At 40.9% G+C, this 18843-nt stretch overlaps 3 protein-coding genes and 2 long non-coding RNA genes across 5 annotated transcripts in view; 1 reads left to right on the top strand and 4 right to left on the bottom strand.

Moving 5' to 3' along the window:
- Nucleotides 1–11032, top strand: part of LOC107834001 (uncharacterized) — a 17785-nt gene extending 6753 nt beyond the window's left edge. The window contains exon 3 of the long non-coding RNA XR_001659776.1: nucleotides 11003–11032. This is a non-coding gene — a long non-coding RNA (uncharacterized LOC107834001). The remainder of the gene's footprint in view (nucleotides 1–11002) is intronic.
- Nucleotides 686–1923, bottom strand: LOC103156769 (ovarian cancer G-protein coupled receptor 1). Its single transcript, XM_007578932.2, has one exon. It carries the CDS (start codon nucleotides 1749–1751, stop codon nucleotides 816–818), a length of 936 nt encoding a protein of 311 aa, XP_007578994.1. The 5' UTR covers nucleotides 1752–1923; the 3' UTR covers nucleotides 686–815.
- LOC107834000 (uncharacterized) overlaps nucleotides 8212–18843 on the bottom strand; it is a 13943-nt gene continuing 3311 nt past the window's right edge. Inside the window, exon 3 of the long non-coding RNA XR_001659775.1 lies at nucleotides 8212–8685. This is a non-coding gene — a long non-coding RNA (uncharacterized LOC107834000). The remainder of the gene's footprint in view (nucleotides 8686–18843) is intronic.
- On the bottom strand, nucleotides 8469–11979 carry LOC103156763 (B2 bradykinin receptor-like). Its single transcript, XM_007578925.2, has 2 exons — nucleotides 11877–11979; nucleotides 8469–11052 (listed from the first exon to the last, which is right to left on the bottom strand). Exons 1-2 carry the CDS (start codon nucleotides 11894–11896, stop codon nucleotides 10044–10046), a joined length of 1029 nt encoding a protein of 342 aa, XP_007578987.1. The 5' UTR covers nucleotides 11897–11979; the 3' UTR covers nucleotides 8469–10043.
- Nucleotides 15683–18683, bottom strand: bdkrb1 (bradykinin receptor B1). Its single transcript, XM_007578922.2, has 3 exons — nucleotides 18334–18683; nucleotides 17604–17786; nucleotides 15683–17043 (listed from the first exon to the last, which is right to left on the bottom strand). Exon 3 carries the CDS (start codon nucleotides 17038–17040, stop codon nucleotides 15928–15930), a length of 1113 nt encoding a protein of 370 aa, XP_007578984.1. The 5' UTR covers nucleotides 17041–17043; nucleotides 17604–17786; nucleotides 18334–18683; the 3' UTR covers nucleotides 15683–15927.

Genomic DNA, 18843 nt, shown 5'->3' with positions numbered 1-18843 from the left:
AGAAGGGGCGGTGGTGGGTTGAACGCAGCTGGGAAGCGGCTAACCGGTTGGGGGTGGATCCTTCATGCAGAGCCTGATTGCTGATTGGACACGCCGGGTGAGGTCCAGAGCTGAGGTCGGAGATGAGCATGACGTCGATGGGCGAATGGAGTCTTCCAGTCTGAACTTCCGCTTTAGCTCCATAACCACTGGCCTAATCCTTTACTCAGCATAAAAAACCAGGAAGCTAACACTGCTAATGTCATGGAGCTGAAGAGTTTGTGAATGGAGTCATAAAAATGTGAGTGAACGCTGGAGAGGATTTTCCTGACCAACAGATGGAGACGTTTTCACTGAACTCTGAGGTGGACTAAAGAATCTACATGCAGGTTAAGTTGGTGAACTTTAACCTGAACATGTTTGAACATGCAAGTTTTGATGACTGACAGTTTTTGACTGTTTTGAGACATTTTAGGAAGACGTTAATCTTTGTAAGTAAAGTTTGTGTCACAATTAATAAGACTTGATTAAAATTGAGTTAAAAATGCAAAATTCACTTCCCATTTATTTGTCAGATTAATAAAGAATAATCCAGAGATGATTTTAGAGACTTTCCTTTCAAAGGTTTGTTTCCTTTCAGAAAGCACTGCGAAAACATACAAACATTAATGACTTCCTTCTTTACAGAAAGAAATCACCCCTTCAGTTGACGTCAGTCCACGTATCGAGCATTTACAGTGGAATTAAAAAACATTGCTTATATTTGCTAAATTAAATAATTTTGTACATGATAATTTGAGATAAAACTAAATATGGATGCAGGTTAAAAGAGGATTTCAGGAAACTGCTTGGATCCGTGTCGCTGTTTTGATGAAACTTCTCCTCCCTCTGTTCATCGCTCTCCCAATCTCTCTCTTGGCGCTCTCATTAATTAAACAGTAGATGATGGGATCCAGAGTGCTGTTCAGGGTCGTCATGGCGACCGTGACCAGGTACGGGTCTCTGAGGCGGCGGGCCCAGCCGCAGGCCCCCGGCTCCAGGACGACCCGCAGGAACATGACCGTCTGGTAGGGCACGAAGGAGGCGACGTAGGTGATCAGCAGCAGCAGCAGCAGCAACCCGACTTTCCGCCGCTCTTCCTCCAGGATGGAGCGGCTCCGTCTGAGCGACTGCATGATCTGCTGGAAGCACAGCGTCATGACAACCAGAGGAAACAGGAAGCCGAGCACCACCCGAACCAGGGCAACGTCAGCGTCCTTCTGTGTCAGGGGCATCGGCTGGTGGCACAAGTTGAATGACTGCAGCGCCCCCATATGGTGAAGCAGGAGAATGTGAAGAAAAATCTCCAGGAGCCAGACGGCAGCGCTCAGCAGAGCTGCGGCCCTGACCTCTCTGACCCAGTGGAAGTGGAGCGGGTAGACCACGGCCAGGTAGCGGTCCACAGAGATGCAGCAGAGCAGACCCGAGCCCACGTAGAAGCTGTTGTACATGATCAGATACATCACACCGCACAGTTGATCAGAGATGTTCCAGCGCTGCGCCATCCCGATCCAAACAGGCAGAGTGACCGTGTAGAGCAGGTCCGAAACACACAGGCTGACCAGGTAGACCGCCATGCTGTTCCCCTGCAGCGCCAGCTTCCAGGCTACGAACAGAGACAGGCAGTTGGCTGGAAACCCCACGATAAAGAATAAAGAGTAGACGGTGGGGTACATGTGCTGCTCCACTGAGGAGTTGGAGCTGCAGGAGCTCTGCATGAGCGTGGAGTTCATCCTGGCACCACAGAGTCCGATCCTGAATGGGACTGTGTCAGGAAAAGTCTCAGATCTGCTCAGTAATGCAAATAAGACAACTGGACAAACAAGCTTGGGTTTAAAATAGCTTCACCAGGCAACAGAACCAAAAAAGGAAACAAATTTTAGGTCTGAAATGGGTCAGAGTTATTCTAAAGTAGAGCCAGCTCATTATCTCCCAGGTCATCATGGGACATAGAGGAAGTTTTGCATGACTATGTTCATAGAAAGCCTCTCCAATGTTTTTCTTCCGAGTTAAAACTAATATCAGCAGAACGTACAACCTGCACTCTGAGCTTTCCAGCAGTCTATTTGCATATGACTCCAAGCTGTTTGATGCCTGCGAGTGATCTGCTGTCAGATCGGACCGGTCTCCTCCAGAACGGTTCAAAAAGGTCACAGACCTTCTTCCAGTAACATTTTGTAAAATTAACAGTGAATGGGAGATGTTGCTTTTCTTTTCTTATGTTTACCAGATGAAGATTTCAGGAAACATCCTTTTTTCCCATTTTTAATTGTAATGTTTTGAAGCTTGAAGAGCTTATTGACTGAACCAGTGTAGAGGAATATAATTATATTAATAGTTAAAAGTCATGTTGGTTGATTCACATTAAGTTATGTTTTGACTGAAAAGAAAAGTACTGAATTCCTGTCTGACCTAGAAGTCAGACAGGAATTCAGATTGGAGAGATGTGAAATAAACAATCACCAAAGAGGGAAACGTTAAGTTGCTGTGCAAGAAACCTTTGGCAAACGTCCTTTCCTGTTTGCGTGTGAGAAAGTCGACCAGAATGGGAAAGAGTCTTTATTTGACAGATAAAGAACCAACATGGCTAATAGTTTTTCTGAAGGAGCAGATTTAACTTCCACGAGGTCAGCCTCTAACCCTCTGAACTTCCAACACATCCAGTGTAAGACGGAGCCAGAATTGCTATGCAAGCGAGGTCCAGTAACGCCATTGGTCAAAGCTTTCCAATACACAACAGTAGGGCTGGAAGGTATAAAACCCTGATGTCAGAAGTAAGAGACAAGACATTTTGGATTCTGAGACGATGAAAATCTGATGTGTGAATCCGCAGATGTGCATTAAATGTCTTCCTGTTTATCTATGAGCAGAGAGAATGGAGTTTGTGTATCGTTTCTTATTTATGTATCCATGAGGTTAGCGCCTTTAAATTCCTCTATACCAGCGGACGCCGGGTGAAGAAGTGCTGGGAAAAGCTTTCTGGATTCTCTGGAATTGTAGTAAATTCAAACTAGGAAGAAGATGAGAGAGAAAGAAACGTGAGAGAGATTAACTATTTGCATAAGCAAAGAGTGGAAACTGCAGACAACTATACAAAACAGGAGTGTTGCATGACTATAACCCTGTGATTCACATGCTCTAGTTACCAGAAAATAAGAACTAGGAGCTAAAAATCCAACAGTTTGCTTTCTGAAGCAACATGAAATGTATTTGTGTCATGTGAGGCTGGAGCCAGGCAAAAGTTTAGGAGCTAAATGTTAGAATAGAAACCGATTGTCCCACTGAGGGACATTCAGGTCCATCTGCAGCAATTTACAGGTAAACAGAAAAGAGAAGAATGAGGCTTTACAGTAAGGAACTCAGAGGAAACAACGCAGTTATTATAGGGCTGACATTATATTTTCCAGCCACATGGTGACATTTTATAGCACAATCAAGTGGCTGTGTTAGTTGTTTATAGTCAGTTGTTATAAAATGTAATTTTTTATGTTTCTGCTGGTATTTTTATGATCTATTAGTCTTGTAGCAGCAAGAGACCCAGACGGAGTTGAGACTGGGCAGATATTAAACATCCGGCCAGTGAAACGATGTTCCAGTAGTTGTTCGGTGAATCCATTAGCACATAGCTGAGAATGGCTGCCTGTGGTAAAGTTGTTTAATTATGCAGCAGTTTGATTTTGTTATTCTGAAAGCTTTTCCTGTGTACAGTTTAGCAAAGATGTTTCTGTAATCTGAGTCACATAAAGTTGAACTTTTGACCAAATATAGAACCACACTGGATAAAAATAATCACACCTTTGATTTAATTTATGTTCCGTTTTCCTGTAGCACTGACTGCCTTCATTTCTTTTTTCACTCTGGCTACATCAGGACTGCACATCAGGCAATGTTTTATAAAAAGTTCAAGGGAAACGGAAGATATTAGGCTGAACTAAGTTACACATTTAAAATTGTCAACAGCCGATATTGCATATGAAAACTACAAATTCTCACACAGCATGAGCCGTGGCTCATTTATCTCTTATCTGTCAGCTAATAAAATAAAAATAATATTTTACGTCAGTTTGTTCTGTTTTGGCTGAGATAAGGAATGCTCCTGTTAAATAATCCTGTAAATGTTCATTTATTCCACTTCTGTTGAGCAACAAGTTGCAAATTAAAAATGTAATTAAGCAGTCACATACTTTACCTTCCAGGTTCTTCCAGATGAGAAACAGAAAAACTCAGATACATTTTATTTTTCCTTTCTTGTTTTTGACTTTATTAAAAGTAGAAAATCTCATTTTAAAACACAATAGAGGAGAACATCCAGGTTTACCAGCAGCTAAAGGTAAACAGAAACATGCATATTAAAACTAAGGTCGATAAACTTTCAGTCACAATGCTCTAAAATTTATATATGAAAGTTGCCATGGCAACAACCACAAACGGTCCGGCGTGAGAGGAGAGTGAATTTTCCTCAAAGTGATGTAGAAAATACATTAAACTCAGTTTTATAAGTTTACAGTTTAAGGAAAAAATCAACATTCAGGGGATTAAATAATGTTAGCTAAAAACCAACATATGTATTTATTATATATTAAGGTTTTGATCTGTGCAGATCAAAACCTTAACATATAACATGGAAAATGCTATAATAAAAAGAATTAGCTAAGCACCCGGTGAGCTGATGAGATCATGAACATTTAAATTATTAATGTTTCAGTGGCGTTCTGTCAAAGTGGGCAGACTTTTCCAGACAGCTTTTCTAAATGCACCTGAGGGAAATATTAGGTCATATCAACAGAAAGGTTTTATCTTTTTAAATACAGACTCTGAATGCTGTGAAACATTTGATCCACTTGTAAAAATCTTGTTCTAAGCTGATTTTTTGCAATAAATAACAGGATAAAGTGCCGTGAAAAGGTTCTGGGCCTCTTTAAGATCTTGTGATATTTTGTCCTTGTTGCTCTGAAATGTTTCAGATGATTAAATACTTTTTGATATCAGAACTGAGCTGAACAGATTGATTCTGACCCACTGATCCTTTCTGATCTGGAGAGTCCAGTTCACAGTCCTTTCACAACACCTGGACTGAATTCAAGTCCTGACTTTGACTAGGCCGCTTCAAGGCCATCATTCACTTGTTTGTGTTAAGCTGTTTTGTATTCACCTCACTGGTGTGTTTTTTATCATAAACTGATGGAACTCTAAGAATTTTCTGATGAATGTTATTGATTATGAGAGATATTCAGACTTGTTGAGTTGACATCTCAGTAATCTGGCCTGGTTAATAAAAATGTGAATGTTTGATTATTTAATGAGTGGGACAATTATATTTTCTCAGATGGGCTGGTGTGTTTTCTTTCCTCCTAAATAAATGAAATCGTTCTATGGAAACAACTTTTATATTTACTCAGATTAGTTTTGTTTGGGAGTAAAATGATAAAAGCAATCAGATGTGACAAAAACAGAAATCTTCACAGGAAAACAGGTTTTACAGACACATTTTCAGTCAATTTGGATTTACGTTCCACAGAAAACCCCATGGAGCTCAATGTACAGAACTGGGTTTGATCTGCTGCTCAGAAGGCCAGACTCTGTCTGCTGTGACCCATCAGACCCAGAACGTTTTCTTCAAATTTATCCAACGCTTATCCACGCGTACCGGAGCGGGAGGGATTCATTTCTATTCAGAGATACTCTAAGGCTTTAGACTCTTAAAGCAAGGAAATAATATGTGAGAGAGCCAGGTGATCAGGAACCAGGTGATCAGGAACCAGGTGATCAAGAACCAGGTGATCAGGAACCAGGTGATCAAGAACCAGGTGATCAGGAACCAGGTGATCAAGAACCAGGTGTACTTTTTATTTCTAGCAAAGGGACTTTAATGTATCATCTTGTTAGACTGTCCCACTTTATTCTTAGTTAACCTTTTAATTCAATTCAATTCAAAAATACTTTATTAACCCCAAAGGGAATTTAAACAGTCCCTCTTCCCGATAGGAAGGGGTTAAACTAAATCACTTTAAAACCTCAGGACTTGCTCTTAGTCAGGAAACAGAAACTTAAATATAAAGTGAAGGTCGATCAGCAAACAAAAACTCCCAATTTAAGAATTTATAGTTAGGAAGAGAAACATATACAGAAAGAAGTAAATGAATTTGTCTCTTGAATTTTGCAGTAAAGCAAACTAATCCAGGGTCTGTTGAGGTTTCATTAAAACTGGAAAATCTCTTTTTGCAAAGGCTGATGTAAGTTTCACTGCTCTACTTAAGTTGAATTTATGAGGAACACTGTGAGTGTTCAAAATGTTCTTTTGATTTCTTATCCTTGACGAGATAAAGACGGTCTCATGTAACCACCAATCTTCCTGTTTACTATGACTAAGTTTGAGAATGACATGTGATGGAATCTGAAATACGGTAAACGCAGACGAACGTGTTTAGACTCGCTCGTTTTGGTTCCCATCTGATCTCATCTTAGATGAGGCTATTAAAAACTTGGCTTTGTGAAGAAAATGGAAGAACAGATTGAAAGTCGCTGCCTGACGGATGAAATAAAGAAATGTTAACAGGTAGATTTTAGAAGGAAAACATCTGCAACCAGCTGAACTGGTTACCTGTTGGCTCTGACTGGCAGCTGAAATGACTCAGTTCTGCTGATATCATATTATAGAGGCACATAACAGAAACAGATACAGTTACTATCACCTTTTTCCAGGAACAAGCACAGAGTTTAATGAATAAATAACTTTCTATTTTTAATTTGCATCACTCACAGCCAGTCCTGACCTGAACCTGAAAATAATTTGTAGAGGAAGTTAACCATGTTGGCTCAGAGACTTAAGACGGGTCCAGTGTAGAAAGGCGGGGAAGTAAGTTTCTCATACATACGACATCTTCTGTTGAAGTTACAGTGGAGAGGAGTTCTGTTTAATCTGAAAACTGCATGTTTTACAGATAATCTGAAAGAATTAACGATTGTTCTGACTGAAGAGAGAAGATGGTAATCTAATAAAACCGATAAATTACTCCATCCTTCACCATCGTACAGTCAGGAGGACATGCAACATAAAAAGTGAGTCCCAGATTGTAAAGATGAGAAACGGGAGGCAGCAGAGAGCTGTGCTCAGAGGATCCTATGTTGGAACCAATGACAGGTTTAACCTTGGAGGAGCCACAGAGAGCACAGGATCAGTAATGCTGGGAAACATTAAAACATGAGAAGACCACAGAGGTTGACAGTCAGGCAAAGAACGACGGCCAGACAGCTCCTTGTATCTGCCGCTTGATTAACCACCAACGTCTCTGCAGACGGATATTTTCCTCGCTGGCTTCGTCCCTGTTGTTGTTCAGCCTCATCTGAAGGGAAATGACCTTGATTCCTTTATCCTTAACTAGCAGAATAAATCACTGGACCGCTCTGCTTTCTGGCCCTGCTGAAGGAACTAAAGCTGCAGCTGCAGGAATGCTGAAGAAAAGCTGGTAACACTTTATTTGAAGGAGTGTGGATAAGACTGACATGACACTGTCATGAACATGAAGGGTCTTTATGAATGTTCATGACAGTGTCATGTCAGTCTTATGCACAGCCCTTCAAATAAAGTGTTACCAAAAAGCCCACATTACTCCGACCCGAAAGGCTCTGGCTGATCTGGCCCTCCTGAACCTTCAGGTCTTCTGTTGAAAACCAGAGGAGCAAAACTTAGTGAGGCGCTGCTCTGCTGATGAACAGCCTTCCTGCTTACAGTTAATAAAAACATTTAAAATTAGAATATTACAACAACAAAATAGACCAACAACAAAAAACTACTTTTAAAACGTCTAACATTATTTTCAAAAGCTCCTTCATCTGAATCCATATCCTAATTTACTGAAATGACTCTCCTCACCAATTTGTTGCTTATAATTAATTTCTCTTTTAATTCTTTGACTGTGTCTTTGTGTTTCTGCCTGTTTACTTAGATTGGTCAGTTTTTCCAGTGTTTTTATTTCTAACCTCCATAAATCTTTTCATGCACTTAGCTGTATGAAACGTGATGTAAATCAGGAATAATTGTTTGATAATTAATCTATATAAAGTTATTGGTCATCTTTATGACTACATACCTGTTATTTACACAAACCTTCTCATCTTTATGAGTTTATATCACTGAGCTTCACCTTTAACCTCTCGATATTCACAAACCGAATAAATACAAGATCAGAAAAATCTGTATGAAGAGACGGTTTATTGTCTTACAACTTGTTATAAATCAAACACATACATGAAGTATGAAAAATTCACTTTAGGCAGAAAAACAGAAATATTGACACTTTTAAAGAGGCGGAGCCTCCTGTTGGTGAGCTGCTGTATTTCACCAGAGGAAACGTTTACAGAAGGATGAAAGTCAAAACAGGATCATTTTACATTCTTCATTCTGCCTTCAGCAAAGAGAGACATTTAAAACATGACAGTAAAAACATGACCAGCTGCATGAACAGTTTATCTGTAGCAGTTAATGTCAACCATTTTGTTACTTAAAGGTTATTCCACCAAGCTTTCTCTGTAAAGGGAAGTGGTTCAGTGCCCACAGAGAGAGAGAGTGCCATGACAGGGAATCAAGAGAAATCAAAGTTAAGAGAAAAAAGTGGTTTTACAGAGCAACCTGTGCATCCTGTAAGCAGTTCCTGGCTGCAGGAACTGCTTCCTGCAGCCAGGAACGGCTTCCTGCAGCCAGGAACTGCTTCCTGCAGCCAGAACCTGCTTCCTGCAGCCAGGAACTGCTTCCTGCAGTTTTCCTGCATACCAGAAGAAAATGTTTTGGTGTGAGATGTGCAGCGTTATCCCACAGAGCATGGATGGATTCAATAATACAAGTTAGTCATGCTATAACAAACATCCAAATACACAAAACAGTTAATAAAACAAACACACATGGAATAGCAACCATTAGAACACAGAAATCCTGCTTCCATCCCTTTGACTGATTGCTTCCATTAACTTCATTTCAGTCCATTACTTCTATAATTATGAAACCTGTGCAGTGATGCTGGTTAATTATCAGACAGCTCTGATGGTCTGCATGACTTCTGCAACTGGAGTCGAATCCTGTGAGAAATGGACGCCATGTCCAATCAGAGAGCTGCTCTGGATGTGAATGGACCACACCCTTCATTCCAGCTGAGCTCTTAATTATGACGCACTAACCTCAGCCTTGTTCATGCACGTCTTCCATAGTTTGTCTTTCATTCAATATATAACGATAAATATACAGAAAATGCAGCAAACCTCCATTGTAACATTGCGATGCAGTGAAAATGAAATATATACAAGGAATTATAAGACTAATTAGAGAAAAAGAGTCCAAAACAAGAACATTTTAAAAAAGAGAGACTTCCTCTGTCCAGCCAATAGAGTCAAAAATAAAATATTACAACCATTTAGCTTTCTGCTGTTTTTATTTACAAAATGAATGTGGAAAGTTTTGGAATCCTTCATCTGAGGATCTGTTAGGATCTGTTAGGATCTGTTAGGATCCCTGAACGGTTTGGTCGACTATTGAGCAGCCTGTTATGTGTATGATCATTTCTGCTCTGACAGTTGATCTGCTGCTTCTCCCTCAGTACTTTTACACATTTGAAGATATTTTTCCTTCGTGCCTTTTGTTATTAACTCATCTGTTTTTGTTTGCCTGTTGTTGTTTATTTATTCAATTCATTTCAGTTTATTTACGTTGCACAACTTACAATAAAAGTAATCTCGAGGCACTTTTCAAAAAAAGTCCTTTCAGTTCAGGCTCATCCATTCCAGTTAATCTGAGTTAATCTGTCAAACGGCACATTAAGCTGTTTATTCAAATTGGGTTAAAAAGTTTTCTATCTTAGCAGATTGGATCAGGTTTGTATGCAGTACTTGAATTACTCATTAACTCACAATGAATAAACCAACAAAAATTCTGAATGACCCACCAAATGTTTACGGTAAAACATTAAAATAGCTTAAACACATACCTGAATTAAAATGTCTCAGAGGAAGTGAGCTGAATGCACATTAAGTCAGAACTAGGAGGGATGTAATATTGATAGTTTTGTTCTTGAACTTCTTAGAGTCATGGTTGGACTCCGTTTGTGGTTCGACTGCAGAAAAAGTTCCTTAACTTTTTTCCGGAAGTTTTTCCCAACAATGACGTAGAGAATGGGGTTAAGAACGCTGTTGAAGAACGCCAAGTAGGTGAAGATCTGTCCACAGAAGTGCTGGATTTCCTTAGAGGTGCAGAGTGTCAGGATGCCGGCCTTGTGGAGCCAGGTCGGGACTTCCCGCAGATGGAACGGGATCCAACAGATCAGGAACGCCAGCAGGACGACCAGCACCAAAGTGTTGGCCTTGTGGTCCTTTTTCTTTGCATTTACTCCTTCCACAAACCTGTTTCTCAGAGCTTTGAGGATCTTCACAGTGCAAAAGAAAATGATGGAAATGGGAATAAAAAACCCTAACACCAAAATCATCAACTCAGTTGTCTTTGGATCATCTTCAGTACAAGAAGTAATATTTTTGTGAGATACCAATTTCCTGTTGATAAATTTTGGAACACTAAGAATTAATCCCAGAATCCAAACCACACCACAACTAATTTTAGCACATTTTGGGCGACGCATTTTTTCATGGGACAGTGGATGGACCAGAGCCAAATAGCGATCGATGCTAACCAGAACCAGGAAGTAGATGCTGCAGTAGACGTTCATCAGGATGCTCACGTTGACCATTTTGCACATGGCAAGACCAAAAATCCATTCAAACTTATTCCAAGCGCTGACAGCCCAGAAGGGCAGGAAGGAGACCAGCAGCAGGTCAGCAGCAGCCAGGTTGCTCAGGTAGATCTCAGCCACGGTGCAGGGCTTCTTATGGAGGATGAAGACCATCAGCACAAAGATGTTGAAAACTATTCCCAAAACAGAGATGGACAGGATGTACGCTGGGACATAAGTGAAGGACCAGTCGACGGATTCATGTGAGCAATTAGGTTGTGTTTCGTTTCCATCTTCAGCCAGTGAGGTCAAATGAGCAGGGAGGCTGCAGAGAAATGATACAAAATAAAACTAAATATTAATGGTGCGTTCACACCAAACGCGTTTTGAGCATCAGGTGCGTCTGGTTTACATTTAGAGTCTCTGTGGAGGCGCGTCGAGGGCCGTTGTGCCGCAATTTGAACCGTTTGGAGTGTTTGATGTGTCCAAAGTGTCCAACACTCCACATAGACTTTGGATGTAAACCAGACATGCAACACGTTTGGTGTGAACGTGTCATTAGAGCAGGCAAGGGGAGTTAAACGTTATATATGGAGCTATTACAAACTAAAAAACTGATTTTAAATTATTGCCAGCTGGCCTAAACAGTTTAAGTGAGCCCTGAAAAGTATCTGCAAAGCCTATTAACAGAACTGTTCAGTAATAATAATAATTATGATTATAATATCTCTTTTACAAGAGAGACCTGACCAAGCCTGGCAGAAACGGAAAAACAAAACAAAAGCACACCGATACAACACATAATCACAATAAGATAAACTTGCAGTAAATTATTTTATGGCTCTATTTAGACTTTGCATTTCACCTCAGCATATCTCTCATGTTCTCTGTGAACATTAACAAACTTATCAGTTGTATTTTTCACCTTCAAATGTTTCTTCAAACTGAATAAAGCATGTTGAGACAAACTCAGCCTGTAAGTTGATAAAAAGAAAAACCTGCTCTTCAGCTTTAAATGCATCAGTCAGCACTCTGCATGCAGTCATAATACTCATTACTTTGCAGAACAGTAAATATTGTTAAGTTGTAGGTGGCAGTTACTGAATCTTAGATGTTTAATTAGGAATATTCAGCAAAGCCTGTGCATACCTGGTGGTTAAAAGAGCCATTGTTCAGAGAAAGCAGCCAACAGCAAGTCTTCACTGCGTGTCCTCGGTGTGTGTGAGAGTGTGTGTGGAGTGTGCAGAAGTAGGTGAGCTGGTTCGAGCTGATGTGAGCCGTCTTTAAATATGAGATGACTTGCTTGGTTCCCACCCACTCTTCAGGATGTCCCTCCCCAGTTCTCCTCCTGCTGCTGCACAGTGACTCTCCAGCAGAGCAGATCTGCTCTGGATCTGATTAAACTCCATCAGTCAAAGTCAAGACGACGAACAAACCGGCTTTAATCGTTTTACATGGCGAGGGATGACTAGGATGGTTTCTCTCATTTCTACACATTAGGAATAATTATGTTTTACCATAAACCCATAAATTATTCAGTGACCCAACATTGTTTGGTTCTGAATCAATTATTTAAGTAACTTTCTTAAAGCATTTATGAGGGAACAATAACCAGGATTATTGATCCTTAGACACTGTGTTCAGATCTCAGACCCAAATATCTAAAAAGAATTTTATTTAATAAAGTTTTAGAGTCTAAGTGTGATGATCTATAGATTTTTGGACTTTTAGTTTCTGGTTTTGATCATTTTTTATTATTTTTTTAGATTCTGGCCTTAATTTGCTTTTCTGTGTTTGAGCCATTTGAGACAGAAACCCTGGACCTTACAGAGCAAATTTTACATTTGAAATATATTTATTTTCTTTTTGCATTGTGTATTGTGGCCCAAAGTTTCTGGATTCCTGAAGTTATTGTAAATTTGCCTCCATCTTGTCTAAACTCTCCCCGCTGCGCTGTGGGGAGTTTCAGTTCAGCTGCTTCCATGTTAACTCTTTGAGAAAACAATGTTTTTCTACTTTACATTTTTAACAAAGTTTTTAGTTTTTCCCCCAGCTGTGCCACATTTCCCCGATCAGAGAATCTGCTTCTCTTGACTTTTACAGCCTCAGCATTTGGACTCCTGGTATTTTATTGTTCAATGCTGCTTTCTCTTCCATTTCCTGATTTTATATCCAAGCTCCCTGTCCGTTTTAATACATTTCCGTTTTGTTAAACCTTCCACTAATGGAAGGTTTCAAGAATCTGAAAAAATCCAAGATTTACAAAGTGGACCCGTTTTAAAACTGAACACATCGAGTGACGTGTTTAAATCATTCAGTAGGAAAATAATCCGCATGTATTCAGTTACTCACACAAGCACACAAGCAGGAAGACTTTATTGCAATAACAATTTAGTTTTTGTTTTTTTACAGCATATTTACAGAGCATGACTGTGATTTTTTATTGTGCAAAGTCAAAAATATATGGAACCTAAATCATTTGACTTGAGGCAGGTGAATCAGTGGCTCCGTTAACTGATGTCAACATGTTGAGTCTGTTTGAACCCGGCCCGTCCAGATGCAACCCAATCCGGTTCTGGTTCTGTCGTTTCCATGGAGATTCCCGTGAGCCTCCAGCTGATGGAGGTTCAGCTCACTTTGACCCGAGTCTTTTCAGCGTATGCATTAGAATCACAATATTATCCAAACTGCAGCTGCACAATGCAGCTGGGTTCAGATCCCGGCTCAGTTGTTCTGCATGGAGTTAGCATGTTCTCCCTGAGCATGCCGGGTTCTCTGCAGGTTCTCCGGCTTCTTCCCAGTCCAGAAACACGACTGCTACGCTGATTTAACTCGGAGGAATAACTCAGCTCTTGACTCGTTCTCTTTGTGGTTCTAATTATCTGAGGAAGTAGAAATCTAACTTATTCCTCAGCCCCATGAATCCAACATATTGTAATCGTCTAATAGTGCATCTGCATGCTGGCTGCGGTCGGGTCTCTACCGGCTGTTAGCTAAACCCAGGCTCAACGGGTCACATCGCACCGACTGCCTCCCTGCCTCCTAATTTTCATCTGAACTGACCTGATGTTCCATCTGAACCTGTTATAGACGTAAAAACAGATAAACGAATAGCAGAGAAGTATCTGATCATCCTCTGGGCTCAACAGAACTGTTCTGTTTCCAATGAAGGATGCCTGCTGTACCTTTACAGCCAAACAGCAGGATGAGATTATGGGCCAAAATGTTTTAAAAAGCATTAAGATGTGAAATGCATTGGTTTCAGTAGTTGTAAATGTAGGATGCAGAGTTTCTGCTCAGCTAAAAAACAAACGGCGAGTCAGCATGACTACATGCAGATCAACAGAAAGCATACAGCATGTGATCCGGTCCTGATGCTTCAGATTCAGGATCCTGATGGTTTTTGTCAAAGTTCCTTAGAAATCTGCTCAGTTTGTGTGTTATGCTAAAACGCCCAAAGCTAAAACCAAAACAGATGTTAACTTACTTATGGATGCAGTGTTATGAGATCAGAGCTAATCCTGAGTCACACCTGACTGAACAACCCTACAGCGTTACCATGGAAACAAAAAGACTGAAATTCCTGAACAGCACCTTAGTCATGCTAACCTTAACGACCCGTTACTGGACCCGTTACCAAGTGGGTCCAGTAGTTTCTCCCACCAAGAAGTGTGTTCACCAGAAAGTCATAATGGCTGCTGACAGCTTCTATTAAATATTCTGTAAGAAATTAGCTTGGTAGCACTAAAATTAAAGCTGTGCTGTCTGGAACTGTGTTTAAACCCAATTTGCTGAACATATTTAATAAGAGCCGGTTTCCAGACAACACTGTGCTGATTGTATTAATCATTTTCCATAGGGGAAAGTTTAAAGTAAGTGGAGTCAGCAGGTAATGTCAATCACACTTTTTCCTCTCAGGCTGACGGTTTAACAAGAGAACCTGAAAAGTAAGCCGAGCTCTGAGGCAGGAAACAGTCGGGAAGAAATACAAAACATAGAAAGCAATAGAGTAGACTTACAGCAACAGGGTGGAATTATATATTAGGGCTGAATAGCAGCAGTGCTGCCTGGCAGCAGGAAGGTCCTGGGCTCAAATCCCAGCCTGGGGTCTGTGGATGTTCTCTGTGCCTGTGTGGCTCAAACACAGAGCTGGTTTGGCCACCAACACAACGTCTGTTCATGAAGCCGCTGCAGTGAAATTCCTCAGAGCTTCAGACGCAGACAGGAACTGTAACTTGAAACTGTTCGTCCATTCTGGGTCAGGCAGCTGCTTCGTCTCTCTGTCCAACTCCTGTCCAGAAGGGCTGGTTTCTAAAAACTGTGTCCCAAATCCAACACAGCTGAATCAAAGGGCTGAATTACATCCTCAGGTTATACAGAATCATGCTAATGACCTGATTAAATGCAAACTAAATTTAGCTCAGGACTGGTGACATTAGGACTCTGACAACCAAGAACTGGGTAAAGAACACTTGATGATGAGATCTGAGATCTCATCATCACCTCTGTGAACCAAGATCTCATAAATCTGACACACAATCAACGTCCGCTAACGCTAAGTTAGCATCTACAGTCCACATTTCTACATGAAAGATCAGGACTTCTGAAACTCTGGAAAGATGAACTTTACTCCAATCTGATGGCTGAAAAACCTGAAGATTAAAATCTGTAAATATTTTTACTGTTGAGCTCACATGTCTATTTATTCAATAACTTAGCAGCAAAAATGGGTTTTTGAATTGAAAATGTTGCTTATTTCATCAATAAGGTTTTCAATTAAAATGCAATTAATTACAAACTTGTAAATTAACTCAATTAAAGTTTCCAATCCAGTCCATCCACTAATCCCAATTGATGGATAATCTGTCAAAAAATTGGCAGTTAATTTTAAATGTGATATCAGCATGTCTTCATGTTGTCTTTTAAGTGAGAAATTCATCAAGAACACAAAAGTGTGGATTTGGTGAAGGAATGATAAATTTTTACTTCAGATGTTCACCTATGAAAAATGTAAAGTGTAAAAAAGGAAGAAAAACGATATAAAAAGCTCACAGTTCAGGACAAAGATGTCATTGAGTCTGTAACCCTTAAAGTGGACAAGAGTAGAATAACATCCTCTACCAATGCCGCCTGCTCAGGTCGGAGCAGAATTACTGTATTAATTGTTGTGCCATCTTATGAAGAGCAGAGGAGGAAGTGGTTAGAGTCCTATTTGATCTTTAGCATTAAAGATGACCACCGGCCGTATTTGCTCTGTTCTGTTCACAAACGTAGACACCAGCGAGCGCTGATATGTGGTCATGTCTGAGCCTCTGCGCTGGTGTCTGGCCCTCCTGCAGACGGCATCAAGTTTCCTTCTGAAGTACTGACCAGAGAAGACGTAGAGCAGCGGGTTCAGCAGGCTGTTGAGAAAGGCCAGGTACACGGAAACCTGATCGCCCAGGCTGAGAGTGTGAGACCACAGCTTTCCGTCCAGCACTTCCACATCACACAGCGTGTCGAGGAAGGTGAGGACCTGGAAAGGACCCCAGCACAGTAAAAATAGCAGCGTGACGGCGTAGACCAGCACCGTGGCCTTTGTATCGTTGAAGTCATGAAATGCGAGGTTTTCCGTCCTCCGACTCAAAGCCTTGATTATATTCCAGCTGCTGAAAACAATGACAAGGACAGGAAGTGCGAAGCCTAAGGTGTTCATCATAATCTGATGGGCGAGCTTCCAGGAACTTCCATGGGTGTAATCTAGAATGCAGGAAGTGGTATTGTATTCCTCAATGAACTTGACCTTTCTGTGAACTAAGGTTGGCAGACTGAGAAGCAGCCCAAACATCCACACAACGAAGCAGGTTATCTTAGCATACAGCGTCCGTCTCAGCCACCGCGCCATCATGGTTTTCACCAGCGCCAGGTAGCGGTCGATGCTAATCATGACCAGCGTGTAGATGCTGGTGTAGAAATTGATGACAATATTGGAGTTGACCAGTTTGCACAGAGCGTCTCCGTACGACCAGTTAAACTGGTTCAGGATGTACATGGCCCAGAACGGCAGGCCACACAGCAGCAGGAAGTCGGCCAGCGCCAGGTTGCTCAGGTAGATCTCCGCCACGGTCAGGCGGTCCCTGTGGGCTGCGAACACGGCCAGGACGAAGCCGTTGAGGAGAAGCCCCAGCAGCGACAGGATGAAGATGTAGGGAGGGATGACGGTGTGGATCGTCTGCCAGTCTGTGGGGTCTGGAGCGTCCGACGGGCCGAACGGGACAAACCAGCTGCTGTTCTCAGACCAGGAGGCCGTAGATACAGGCGGGAGAGACTCCATGAGCTGGAGACAAAGAAAACCCAGTGAAATGATGTAGATGGTACTGGTGGACGGAGAATTTTATTGTTAGGTTTTTATATAGTGATTCTGATAAAGATCATGATTTTGAAAAAAATGACCTGTTTTTAGGTAATAAGTCTGACTGGAGCATTCATACCACCATAAACACAAATACTTTAAAACATTCCCAAAGTTTCCATTACTTTAAAAGTGAGATATCACTAAACCGCACACAGTAACTACATTTAATCATATTTTGGAATTTACTAATATTTATTGACGTTTTTGTGGAACAAACGGTGGAAGAAAAAAGCTAAAATATTACCAATCATCCTGTTTGACTGGAAATCGTACTGGACACCTGATGGTATCTCACTGTAAAGTCGACACATCGCAGACAACCGTCTGCTGTTGCTCTGTTATTTAAACAACAAACTGAACTTAATGCTCTGATCGACAATTACGATCATTTGGAATAATTGTATGATTTAAATGACTTTTTTAATGTTTGAGATGATTTTTCCATCATACTTCCTTCCATCCGTTGCTTCAGATAAACCAACCTGTGGGGCTTGTTGAACAGCTGAATCATGTAAAGTTTCAGTAGATTTTAATCTCCATGTTTGTGACGGTAAGTCATCAAATCCCAATCGATCAGCTTTCAGTCGTTCTGACCAGCCGATGCCACCAATCGCTGCGGCTCTCTAACGTTTTCCTTCCTCCTCGCCGTTTGGTCCTGGTTCAGCCTGGCGGCCAGTGAATAAAACAAACCGAACTCAGTTACTGTAAAAAGTTGTGATTTGTTAATTGATTCAAAATGTTTGATCGACCATAAGAATATTTATGTTGGATTTTCTCCTGAATAAACAATAAACCCAGATAAAGGGTATCTTCATTCTCAACTTGAGTTTTTATTCATATCTCTACATTTTACATCCATTTATAGAAATCGATAAATGGACACATGAATAAAAGAAAATGCATATATCTCTATGTTTGAAGACAGTGGTTAAAAGAAATGTCATTTTATTGTTAAAGTATAAAGTAGTTGTGGTAATAATAACTGATCTAATATCAGACACTGAAGGAAAAATAGTTTTAAGATCATAGTTTTAACCCAAACTTCATGAAAGTGACTAATAATCCTGCAGATCATTTCCACGTCTTCAGCGCCGTAAAGCTTTCAGTTCTGTTTTCTGGTCACTTCTGCCTGGACCGACACCGATTTATTATGTAAACCGCCTGTTTCTGTTTCACCCAGAACAAAACAAAACCAACCGGTGACGTTCTTACCTTCAGCTGGAGGAGAACGCTCCTCATTTGGTCAAGGCAGCTGCCATCTGCAGCAGGTCTGAGCTGTGCACACCGAGCTTCATCCAGCACGCAGCAGCGGAGAAGCAGATCTGCTGCAAGGAGCTTTGTATACAGCTGAGTTCCTCCACACCCTTAGCCAAGGACTTTCATTTATCACATTGTTTGGGAAACAGTCAAAGTTCTGTTGACCTCATGTAGGAAGTTAGTGTAAACTGCAGAGTGCAAAATGTGCTGGAGACATTCAGAAACACGAGTGTTTCCTCCTGCATTAGTTAAAGTTTTAAACCATTAAATACGTTTTAGGACTAAAGATAATCTGAACAAAACAAGAATCGGTTTTCCAAACTCAGATCTTTAATCCGTTCAGACTTATAAACGACCATCAGCAGTTTGAAGTCTCTTCTCTCAGTGAAGGACTGGGTGGTGTAGAACCAGGTGGTGTAGAACCGGGTGGTGTACAACCAGGTGCTGTAGAACCGGGTGGTGTAC

The sequence above is a fragment of the Poecilia formosa genome, unplaced genomic scaffold (genome assembly GCF_000485575.1).
Source record: "Poecilia formosa unplaced genomic scaffold, Poecilia_formosa-5.1.2 Scaffold498, whole genome shotgun sequence".
NCBI classification, from domain to species: domain Eukaryota; kingdom Metazoa; phylum Chordata; class Actinopteri; order Cyprinodontiformes; family Poeciliidae; genus Poecilia; species Poecilia formosa.
Note: the sequence above shows the minus strand (reverse complement) of the source record. Positions and strands in the feature narration are given on the sequence as shown.